Source organism: Coregonus clupeaformis, chromosome 11 (assembly GCF_020615455.1).
Source record: "Coregonus clupeaformis isolate EN_2021a chromosome 11, ASM2061545v1, whole genome shotgun sequence".
Lineage (NCBI taxonomy): Eukaryota > Metazoa > Chordata > Actinopteri > Salmoniformes > Salmonidae > Coregonus > Coregonus clupeaformis.
Window position 1 is genome coordinate 3,482,744 of NC_059202.1, and position 13,053 is coordinate 3,495,796.

General features: G+C 42.1%; 1 protein-coding gene across 2 annotated transcripts in view; it reads left to right on the forward strand.

The window, feature by feature from the left end:
• Nucleotides 1-13,053, forward strand: part of LOC121576988 (ankyrin repeat and BTB/POZ domain-containing protein BTBD11-B) — a 160,375-nt gene that overhangs the window by 124,968 nt on the left and 22,354 nt on the right. For both annotated transcript variants that reach the window (XM_041890643.2, XM_041890645.2), the window contains exon 3: nt 10,066-10,270. In XM_041890643.2, the coding sequence (XP_041746577.1) occupies nt 10,066-10,270 (205 nt within the window). The remainder of the gene's footprint in view (nt 1-10,065; nt 10,271-13,053) is intronic.

Below are 13,053 nucleotides of genomic sequence, written 5' to 3' on the forward strand. Positions count from 1 at the left end.
AAATCAAAACACATTTCACACATATATTATTTAGTATATGTAAAGACAAGAATAAATCAAAAACAGTCTGATGGGTGACAATATTAGCCTATCACTTGTGAATGATATATTATCACTTGTGAATGATGCCCAGCTTCTGTGCAGTAAGGCAAGAAACAGTGCATGCCTTTTTTTTGCACTTTTTCAAATCATAGTCTCACACCTCATGTAGCCTAGCCCATAGGCTATATGTTTTGATAAGGTTTGTATCACAACTAAAGTGGCCAAATAACTTCTTAAAATTAATCACATTAATCTGCTTTTCAACGGGTGTAGAGCCTAACTGGCATACATACGGAGCACGTGAGTTTCAAGTTTGGGGAAGATAATTTTCACCATACAAATTCACCTTTGTAATAAAAGCATTACATGCATAATCACATTTGCGGTCACTTTTGAGAATGGTGTTTTCCCGCTAATTGATTGCATTTTGGAACATTCGCACTTATAGCCTACTGCTGTGTGCGCATTGCTGCGCTTATAATGTGAAGAAATAGCCTATTAGTTTATCAACATTTTAAGCTAATGTGCAACAGATCAAAACGTTTATCTTAAAATGTTGGCTCAAACGATTGGCTCAAACGCATTAAGAAGGAAAGAAATTCCACAAATTAACTTTTTAGAAGGCACACCTGTTAATTGCATTGCATTCCAGGTGACTACCTCATGAAGCTGGTTGAGGGAATGCAAAGAGTGTGCAAAGCTGTCATCAAGGCAAAGGGTGGCTATTTTGATTTGTTTAACACTTTTTTGGTTACTACATGATTCCATATGAGTTGTTTTATAGTTTTGATGTCTTCACAATTATTCTACAGTGTAGAAAAGAGTAAAAATAAAGAAAAACCCTTGAATGAGTAGGTTTTCAAGCCTCATTGCTTAAAAACGTTTTTGGGATGCTGGTGGTTGTATTAATTTGGGATCTATCGAATCCCACAACTGTCCCAGACTATGTTTGGAATATTTATTTATCCCACAGAATAGAATAGGTCAACTTTTGTACTATGGGGGATAGTAGATTGACCTAGACTAGTGCTTTTGCTGTTCATTAGGCCTACTCATCTTGTTGGTTGACGAAAAGTAAATGTGGACAGTTCTTCCAATATCTTGGATAAATAACTCTAAATTAAGCATATAGGAGGACCTGTTAACCGCTCAACACAGACTAGCCGCATGTGCGCACTCCCTCAAATCATTTGGGGAAAATATCCTTTCTATTTATTCAGCTGTGTTCAATTGTATTCTTCATACTATAAAATAATGCCATGGAATTCTAAGAAAATCTTGTCTGCTAAATGAACTAGTGTAGCCCACAGCCATATGGCATAGCCAGATCAGGGCCTAACACAAGGAGTATGCTAACTCAGAGTGTGCTATTCTGTTCTTCTGAAATAGACTACATTTTCTTCATATCATGTTTCTTTACACCTGTCTAAAATTAATAATGGAATTATTGTGATGTTGTAGGCTATATTACGTGGATTTATTATACTTTTTTAAATGTAGATGTTCCAAAGGTCTGCATCAGTGGCTTGTAGGCTCTCACCGGCTGACAAAATGTAATGACCGCCACAGCCCTAGTTGCCACCAAAACTGAGTTCCAACCAGGCATTCTATATTCAAAACATGCTGTACTCAATTGTGATATCCTTATATTCAAAGGTAAATGTATTTTTATAACTTAGAATCACCATGGCAATGGGTTTCAATAAACACAGGCTCTTATCAACCAAACATTCTAATTCCAACATTCTACCTAATTGTTTGGTTTGATTGTGTGATGTCATCATGTTTTAATGTAGTTGTAATTTCATGCAGAGTCATATTTAAAAAAAACATTGACCATGGAGTACAGTGACTAGATTTGATTTGGATGACATCAAATCCAAATGTTATTGTATGTTTGCCATCCAGAATCATCATGGCAATGGCGTTTACAGTCAATATACTGTATTGCCCTAGCCCGGGTGCCAGTCTGTTTCTGTTCTCTTGCCAACGCCTTATGGAATTGTCATGTTTGTCATTTAAAAATTCATCACAGGACATACAGATACGTCAACGTCAATCCTAGGCCTTTTTCTATCATTTTTCTTTGTCCTGATGTCACAGTTGATGAAATCAGTATGTTTCTTCCAGGCATTGATTTACCAGAGCTCTGACAGTGCAGGTTGTCCACAGTTCACACTGCTAATTGCCTTTCAGTAAACTCTCTGTGTGGGTTTACTGAAAGGCCATTAGCAGAAAGAGAGCGAGAGAGAGAGAGAGAGAGAGAGAGAGAGAGAGAGAGCGAGAGAGAGAGCGAGAGAGAGAGAGAGAGAGAGAGAGAGAGAGAGAGAGAGAGAGAGAGAGAGAGAGAGAGAGAGAGAGAGAGAGCTTGTTGCCAAAAGAAAAGGGCAATCAGTGAAGAACAAACACCATTGTAAATACAACCCATATTTATGTTTATTTATTTTCCCTTTTCTACTTTAACTATTTGCACATCATTACAACACTGTATTTGAAATGTCTTTATTCTTTTGGAACTTTTGTGAGTGTAATGTTTACTGTTCATTTTTTGTTGTTTATTTCACTTTTGTTCATTATTTATTTAACTTGCTTTGGCAATGTACAGTGAGGGAAAAAAGTATTTGATCCCCTGCTGATTTTGTACGTTTGCCAACTGACAAAGAAATGATCAGTCTATCATTTTAATGGTAGGATTATTTGAACAGTGAGAGACAGAATAACAACAACAAAATCCAGAAAAACACATGTCAAAAATGTTATAAATTGATTTGCATTTTAATGAGGGAAATAAGTATTTGACCCTCTGCAAAACATGACTTAGTACTTGGTGGCAAAACCCTTGTTGGTAATCACAGAGGTCAGACGTTTCTTGTAGTTGGCCACCAGGTTTGCACACATCTCAGGACGGATTTTGTCCCACTCCTCTTTGCAGATCATCTCCAAGTCATTAAGGTTTCGAGGCTGATGTTTGTCAACTCGAACCTTCAGCTCCCTCCACAGATTTTCTATTGGATTAAGGTCTGGAGACTGGCTAGATCACTCCAGGACCTTAATGTGCTTCTTCTTGAGCCACTCCTTTGTTGCCTTGGCCGTGTGTTTTGGGTCATTGTCATGCTGGAATACCCATCCACGACCCATTTTCAATGCCCTGGCTGAGGGAAGGAGGTTCTCACCCAAGATTTGACGGCACATGGCCCTGTCCATCGTCCCTTTGATGCGGTGAAGTTGTCCTGTCATTTTAGCAGAAAAACAGCCCCAAAGCATAATGTTTCCACCTCCATGTTTGACGGTGGGGATGGTGTTCTTGGGTCATAGGCAGCATTCCTCCTCCTCCAAACACGGCGAGTTGAGTTGATTTTAAAGAGCTCTATTTTGGTCTCATCTGACCACAACACTTTCACCCAGTTCTCCTCTGAATCATTCAGATGTTCATTGGCAAACTTCAGACGGGCCTGTATATGTGCTTTCATGAGCAGGGGGACCTTGCGGGCGCTGCAGGATTTGAGTCCTTCACGGTGTAGTGTGTTACCAATTGTTTTCTTGGTGACTATGGTCCCAGCTGCCTTGAGATCATTGACAAGATCCTCCCATGTAGTTCTGGGCTGATTCCTCACCGTTATATATATATATATATATTTTTTTTTTCCAGAACGACTTACAGGAGCAATTAGGGTTAAGTGCCTTGCTCAAGGGCACATCAACAGATTTTTCACCTAGTCGGCTCGGGGATTAGAACCAGCGACCTTTCGGTTACTGGCACAATGCTCTTAACCACTAAGCTACCTGCCGCCCCGTTCTCATGATCATTGCAACTCCACGAGGTGAGATCTTGCATGGAGCCCCAGGCCGAGGGAGATTGACAGTTCTTTTGTGTTTCTTCCATTTGTGAATAATCGCACCAACTGTTGTCACCTTCTCACCAAGCTGCTTGGCGATGGTCTTGTAGCCCATTCCTGCCTTGTGTAGGTCTACAATCTTGTCCCTGACATCCTTGGAGAGCTCTTTGGTCTTGGCCATGGTGGAGAGTTTGGAATCTGATTGATTGATTGCTTCTGTGGACAGGTGTCTTTTATACAGGTAACAAACTGAGATTAGGAGCACTCCCTTTAAGAGTGTGCTCCTAATCTCAGCTCGTTACCTGTATAAAAGAGCCAGAAATCTTTCTGATTGAGAGGGGGTCAAATACTTATTTCCCTCATTAAAATGCAAATCAATTTATAACATTTTTGACATGCGTTTTTCTGGATTTTTTTGTTTTATTCTGTCTCTCACTGTTCAAATAAACCTACCATTAAAATTATAGACTGATCATTTCTTTGTCAGTGGGCAAACGTACAAAATCAGCAGGGGATCAAATACTTTTTTCCCTCACTGTAAACAAATGTTTCCCATGCCAATAAAGCCCCTTGAATTGAATTGAATTGAGAGAGCAAGTGTTATGTTGGGAGTTACAAGTCATACCAGGACGATGGTCATCTTCTTGCTATAGGGTGCTGAATGTGAATGCAAAGCCAAGACCTCAACAGAAAGAAGAAAAGAAAAAAAATCGTTTTGGCAGCAGAGCGTCATTGCACTGTAGGATTTTTCATGTGTACACTTGAGCACTGAAGGTTGCTCTCACTGAGAATGTTCTGGCATTCTTCCTGTACTGTACACACAGGCACAGATAAGCACCGAAATTCTCATCTTGATTATATCAGTATGTTTGTCAGCTGTACTGTCAAGATAGCAATCACTCCTCTCTTTTCTTTTAATCTTATTTTTATCTCTAATAGGCAGAACCATCTGTTGGTTAACACATGTAGGAATTTATGTCCCGGGTCCCTCTCTGCTTGCACTCAATGCACTGTGTGTGCTTCTATTCACTCTTGTGCAACAATATGTTGGTATGTCTGTATCTGCATTCAGCTGCATGCACTAATAAAATAATAATAATAATAATAATAATTTGGTGGGTGCTTATATTTGTCCTGTTTCACACAAGTGAAATTGTACGCATGCATGAAATGGAAATGTGTTAATCTATAATCTATAGCGCTGTGGCATGGTGATTTTAGGTCTCTGAGGGATTTACAGACGGCCAGTGCTAGGTCACTCTGTTCCCTTCTCAAAGCCTGCAGTATGACTCCTCAGCCCAAGAGCATTTAAGGAAGGACTGTAATCTGTGATGTAGTGGTGCCCATTATGACTAGGATCATTTATGATGATGAGCTCTGATTTACTCTACTGAAATGTTTTCTTGATTCTGGCAAATCAAACCCACAGTTTAACCTGCTATGTTCCTCTGCTTCTATCAGAGCCTTGGAGAGAAGCGTCCTGGACCTACACAGGCCACTCACGATTAAACACGATCATGGCTGATTGACAGCAAATCCTCCAAAATAGCTGTGACTTCCCCTGCGCAAATTTGTAGACTACACTACACATTCTCCAACTGTAAAGACCACATGTGATTAGAAGTTGTAGACAAACTATTGCCAATGCCATTTACACTTTGTATCTAGCTAGTACTAGTAAATGAATAGTTTGGTCATGGCTCCAGTGAGATGTACTCAGCCTCTACCCCATTAAACACTCATTACACAATACGCTTGAATGAGAGCTTGGCTGTTATGTGGGCACTGAATATCTGGTAACTGACCCCTCAGATGCCAACACTCATAAATCCCCCTTGTAAATATAAGCAGTGCGATTGTACTCCTGAGAAGTCGAACGAGATGAACAGGTCTTAGGCAATTCTCTTTTGATGAGAGAGAGCCTGTAGACAAAGGGGATGGTGCCCTGTTGAACACTTTAAAAAACTATTTTGAATAGACTATTGCTATCTCTTGCATGTCTGTCTCCTACCTCTGGGCTCATTGTTGATGTAAAGAATGAGCTTGGTTGGATGAGATATTGATTACTAGCAGTAGCTTGAATCCCATGAATAGACTAATGGCATTGTAGACTAGCTCTTAAGGCTAACACAACGGACAGTCCAGTGTCCATGGTGAAATGGTAGCTTTTATTAGAGGACATGACAAAGCTAGCAGTTTCTCCTAGTTTCATTATTCCCATCTGTATTTGTATTTGTATTTATTAGGGATCACCATTAGCTGTTGCCAAAGCAGCAGCTACTCTTCCTGGGGTCCAAACACATTAAGGCACTTACATTACATATAAAATAAAACATAAAACAGTACATCATATAACATTATTATACCACTACATATCTACAATACAATGTATAATACCACCATACAACAATATTACAATGTACGTGTGTGTAGAGTGTGTGTGCTAGCGCGTGTGTCTGTACCTTTGTGTGTGTCTCTTCACGGTCCCTGCTGTTCCATAAGGTATATTTGTATCTGTTTTTTAAAATCTGATTCTACTGCTTGCATCAGTTATCTCTTGTGGAATAGAGTTCCATGTTGTCATGGCTCTATGTAGTACTGTGTGCCTCCCATTGTCTGTTCTGGACTTGGGGGTTGTGAAGAGACCTCTGGTGGCATGTCTTGTGGGGTATGCATGGGTGTCCGGGCTGTGTGCTAGTAGTTTAAACAGACAGCTCAGTGCATTCAGCTTGTCAACACTTCTTACAAAAACAAGTAGTGATGAAGTCAAGCTCTCCTCCACTTTGAGCCATCTGTAACAGATGGGTGGTTGTTTTCTGTACTTCTAGAAGAAGCTCATTGTCTTTGTGAAGCCTATGGCACTGTGCTGTGCCAGACAGTATTGCTGTTGGGTTGTTGGGTTTAGTAATCTCACCCCTCAGCCTGACGGCTGCCTGCCTGCCTGCCTGCCCGCCACCCCACTCCAGGAAATGTCACATGCCAGCATCAATAAGAGATGAGAATGGCTGTTACCCAATCGCCCTAAGCTGCCCACCTCAGTCCCCACTCCTTCCATTGCTCATGAGGGCACTATTAGCCTGGTTGCCGTCTCTGTTCAGCTATTACATTCCACTCCTCGCCACTCCTGTCATTTGTCAAGGAGTGGAATGTTAGCCAAAAAGACTGGTACCAAGACTAGGGCACTATTACACTGTATTCCCATTGATACAATTAGTGTGTGTGTGTGTGCATGCTTTCGTGCATGCATGTGCAATGTCATCATACTGTTCCATACAATGCTGCACTGTTTCTCTTATCAGTCGAGCACTGACATCTTCCAGGTTTGCTGGCTGAAAGATAGACTGTTGATTCCAAGCATCCAATTCCCCTCTTTTAGTGATGCCTCCATTCTCTCATTGTCACAGCAAAATGGAATCTTGGCAGTCAAGCCGCACAATTATGATGCTAAACAAACAGTTTTTCTCTTTGAATGACTGTCGCCTTAGACGCATCCCTTTATTGGTACGACTGCTAGTTGTTGTTTCCACTGAATGAGTTTGGTGAGAAATAGATCACTCTGAAAAACACTCTTTAGTCTTTAATTGAATGCAATGTGTTGTGATTGTGTAACAGACCCTTGTGTGAATGTGAAACCAATGGAACGTGCCATTACACTATTACTTGATTGACAAAGACTAGCACAATGTCATTCAATATCAGGACAATATACAGTATGTTTGTCTGATACGTAATAATACACTGCTCAAAAAAATAAAGGGAACACTTAAACAACACAATGTAACTCCAAGTCAATCACACTTCTGTGAAATCAAACTGTCCACTTAGGAAGCAACACTGATTGACAATACATTTCACATGCTGTTGTGCAAATGGAATAGACAACAGGTGGAAATTATAGGCAATTAGCAAGACACCCCCAATAAAGGACTGGTTTTGCAGGTGGTGACCACAGACCACTTCTCAGTTCCTATGCTTCCTGGCTGATGTTTTGGTCACTTTTGGTGCTTTCACTCTAGTGGTAGCATGAGATGGAGTCTACAACCCACAAGTGGCTCAGGTAGTGCAGCTCATCCAGGATGGCACATCAATGCGAGCTGTGGCAAGAAGGTTTGCTGTGTCTGTCAGCGTAGTGTCCAGAGCATGGAGGCGCTACCAGGAGACAGGCCAGTACATCAGGAGACGTGGAGGAGGCCGTAGGAGGGCAACAACCCAGCAGCAGGACTGCTACCTCCGCCTTTGTGCAAGGAGGAGCAGGAGGAGTACTGCCAGAGCCCTGCAAAATGACCTCCAGCAAGCCACAAATGTGCATGTGTCTGCTCAAACAGTCAGAAACAGACTCCATGAGGGTGGTATGAGGGCCCGACGTCCACAGGTGGGGGTTGTGCTTACAGCCCAACACCGTGCAGGACGTTTGGCATTTGCCAGAGAACACCAAGATTGGCAAATTCGCCACTGGCGCCCTGTGCTCTTCACAGATGAAAGCAGGTTCACACTGAGCACGTGATAGACGTGACAGAGTCTGGAGACGCCGTGGAGAACGTTCTGCTGCCTGCAACATCCTCCAGCATGACCGGTTTGGCGGTGGGTCAGTCATGGTGTGGGGTGGCATTTCTTTGGGGGGCCGCACAGCCCTCCATGTGCTCGCCAGAGGTAGCCTGACTGCCATTAGGTACCGAGATGAGATCCTCAGACCCCTTGTGAGACCATATGCTGGTGCGGTTGGCCCTGGGTTCCTCCTAATGCAAGACAATGCTAGACCTCATGTGGCTGGAGTGTGTCAGCAGTTCCTGCAAGAGGAAGGCATTGATGCTATGGACTGGCCCGCCCGTTCCCCAGACCTGAATCCAATTGAGCACATCTGGGACATCATGTCTCGCTCCATCCACCAACGCCACGTTGCACCACAGACTGTCCAGGAGTTGGCGGATGCTTTAGTCCAGGTCTGGGAGGAGATCCCTCAGGAGACCATCCGCCACCTCATCAGGAGCATGCCCAGGCGTTGTAGGGAGGTCATACAGGCACGTGGAGGCCACACACACTACTGAGCCTCATTTTGACTTGTTTTAAGGACATTACATCAAAGTTGGATCAGCCTGTAGTGTGGTTTTCCACTTTAATTTTGAGGGTGACTCCAAATCCAGACCTCCATGGGTTGATACATTTGATTTCCATTGATAATTTTTGTGTGATTTTGTTGTCAGCACATTCAACTATGTAAAGAAAAAAGTATTTAATAAGATTATTTCATTCATTCAGATCTAGGATGTGTTATTTTAGTGTTCCCTTAATTTTTTTGAGCAGTGTATATATATATATATATATATAGTAACAAAAGTGTACGGGCTGATAGGGCCCAAGTGTTTCAGAATGTCATGCTATGATAGAGATGTAGAAGTATATAGCCTACAGTATGTTTCTAATGCGGAGTAATATATAAAATGTGTTTTTCTGCCCTATACAGTAGCAAAAGTGTGAGGAGTAATACTTGTTGTGTCAATGAGATAAATACTGCAGACTTTGAAAACCTCGTACAGTTTTACTGAGGCTCAGTGGGATTGTATCTGGGCCCAGCTGTCTCGTTGTCTGGCTTCCACGTCTGCGGGGCATTAGAAGGCAATATGTCGTGTCCCTTCAGCTCAGTAAAAAGTTTGTGGAAAACAGTTTTTGGCAAATTGTGTTTGCATACTAAGCATCTGGAGAATATTCTAATGTTATGAGGAAATCCTTTTAAGCAGAGAGTTTGAGTGCCACTGCAGGCCCTTAAAGTACTGGTGGATTATGCAGAGCATGAGTAAATAGCAAGGAGAGTATTATGAATATAAATTTTCATATTTCATAGAAACCAGTCGTGGCTATGCTTTTACTCAACGAAAGCTCCTTTAGAGAGGATAGGTATGAACCCTGTCTGTCTGTCTGCCTGTCTGTCTGTGTTTATGGTGTTTCTTCACCATGGGGTCTTGACATTCCCAGTATTATCTATCGCCCCTGACAGTGTGTAGCATGTATGCGTTCTAGTGTGTGTGTGTGTGTGTGTGTGTGTGTGTGTGTGTGTGTGTGTGTGCGTGCGTGCATGCAAGTGTGAAACCGAGCCGACATTCCCTCCATTTCTTGATTACCTTATTTTTGTCCAGCTCCTGATATTATTTTTGATGCGCATAACCCCTCATCCTTTCATTGTGTCCTGCAGGTGACCTGGTCTCCCGGGCCATGCACCACCTCCAGCCGCTGCATGTGAAGAACCAAAGCAACGGGACGCCCATCCACCAGAAGAGCAGCTCAGTACACTGGGAGCCTGAGGCACTCTACACCCTCTGCTACTTCATGCACTGTCCACAGATGGAGTGGGAAAACCCCAACGTAGAACCCTCCAAGGTTACCCTGCAGACAGAGAGGTAACACGCACACACAGAAACAAACACAAACACACACAAGCAGGAACACAGTGACGGACGCACTCACACACCTCATGGGAGACTGTTATATATATGGGCTGTTATGTTGATGGTGTAGATAGACAGTTAGGATTCATATTCATCCATTGATCAGACGGGTAAGACACAAATGTCATAGTAGTACTCATTCTATAGTGAACCAAAGCCATTCTGAAGTACGCGACACACACCTCCTGTATTCAGCTTTAACAGTGAGCCTCCAATGTCTCCCACACATCCCTTAACCAGATGGTTTCCTATAGAGGAAAAATATTTTAATGGAGTCAATTGACAGCTTGTGCATGGTATAGTAAACCCTAACAATCAGCAGGAAATTATTATTGAAACATGAGCACAGCCAAAATTGATGGCTTTACTAAATTACTTTAACTGACATAGTCATTACAGTTCAATACAAGTTATAGGCTGTATGGAGTCCATGTTTTAGAATGGTATTATGCGTTACCCAACATTTACATGATGTTGATTCTGAGATCCCTCCTATACCTTAGAATTTGGTCAAACTCTTACCGTGCGGTAAAACTGCGAAACTGACGTCATTACAAGAAATGTTGCTCAGATATACCCTATGGGAATATCCTGCTTACAAATTCAGTAAAATTTTTCTTCTTCTTACAGTTATACACAATATATCTTACAGTAAATATGTGTTTAATGAATTTATGGCAAATACCTATCTATCTACACTGTACATATTAACACTGGCTTGGAGTTTTTCCTGGCCAAGTCACCTGGTGAGGAAAAGCTCCTATACATTATATAACCTCACCGGCCCAGAATGTCCTGAGGCTATGTGGAACCTCTGTCAGGGGAAGGGGAAATGGGTGAATAAGCTGGCAGTTGATGCAGAGCAGGCCTCCTCCGGGGCTCCAGACTTTACAGCCCTGTAATGGAGAGCTAACTGCTAATGTGTCTTCCAGGTCTCCTTCCCCAGTCTGCTTCAGCTCTGAGCACCACGAAGATAGGTTCCTAACGAATTGGGAATGCTGCGTGATCACGTTTTAAAACCTTGCCTAGGTCTACACTTAATTGCAAATCTTCAAAGAGAATGGTCGGAAACACGTCTTCAAGCTAGCCCGTGAACTATGTAGCTTTTCTGTTGGTTTTGTAGTGGAATATATTGGTCAACAAAATATACACTACTTCATGATGTGGGGTTGTGTCTTTTGAAACGCTGGTACAAATTGTGTCATAGTGTGACAGATATATGACAGATATACAGTACCAGTCAAAAGTTTGAACACAAAAGGGTTTTTCTTTATTTTTACTATTTTCTACATTGTAGAATAATAGTGAAGACATCAACACTATGAAATAACACATATGGAATCATGTAGTAACCAAATAAAGTGTTAAACAAATCAAAATAGATTTTATATTTGAGATTCTTCAAATAGCCACCCTTTGCCTTGATGACAGCTTTGCACACTCTTGGCATTCTCTCAACCGGCTTCACCTGGAATGCTTTTCCAACAATCTTGAAGGAGTTCCCACATATTCTGAGCACTTGTTGGCTGCTTTTCCTTCACTCTGCCGTCCGACTCATCCCAAACCATCTCAATTGGGTTGAGGTCGGGGGATTGTGGAGGCCAGGTCATCTGATGCAGCACTCCATCACTCTCCTTCTTGGTAAAATAACCCTTACACAGCCTGGAGGTGTATTTGGTCATTGTCCTGTTGAAAAACAATTGATAGTCCCACTAAGCCCAAACCAGATGGGATGGTGTATCGCTGCAGAATGCTGTGGTAGCCATGCTGGTTAAGTGTGCCTTGAATTCTAAATAAATCACAGACAGTGTCACCAGCAAAGCACCCCAACAACATAACACCTCCTCCTCCATGCTTTACGGTGGGAACTACACATGCAGAGATCATCCGTTCATCCACACCGCGTCTCACAAAGACACGGCGGTTGGAACCAAAAATCTCCAATTTGGACTCCAAATTTCCACCGGTCTAATGTCCATTGATCGTGTTTCTTGGCCCAAGCAGGTCTCTTCTTCTTATTGGTGTCCTTTAGTAGTGGTTTCTTTGCACCAATTCGACCATGAAGGCCTGATTCACACAGTCTCCGCTGAACAGTTGATGTTGAGATGTGTCTGTTACTTGAACTCTGTGAAGCATTTATTTGGGCTGCAATTTCTGAGGCTGGTAACTCTGGGTCTTCCATTCCTGTGGCGGTCCTCATCATAGCGCTTGATGGTTTTTGCGACTGCCCTTGAAGAAACTTTCAAAGTTCTTGAAATTAGGCTTCTCCAAGCTCTGATGCGTTTGATGGTCATTAGTAGCCTACCAAACTTGCAAACTGCCTGGTACTCAGCACTCTATGGTCCCTCTAATCCCTCTGACATCAATGCAAATGTATTCAAAAATCTAATCAACACTTAATGAGAGCCCATGAGCTCATGTTGTGCAACATTTCTATAGGCTATGCAATTGCGTGAAAGAACAAAGTGATGGCCTCTATTAAAAAGAGGAGGATCCCTACAGCTTTCTATAGGCTAGGCCTACTATATTTATTTCTCAACCTTCCTAATATCAAGCACATTGCTTCTCTTTACAACAGGAGTATAACCTACCTGGCTGGCATGAAAATGAACCACGGAAAAAGCGTCCTCCATTTGCTATTTAAGTGCATAGATGACATGTATTTTTTTCTAGACAGGTGCATGATAATGGTCCATTCTAAATCAAAACACATTTCACACATATATTATTTTGTG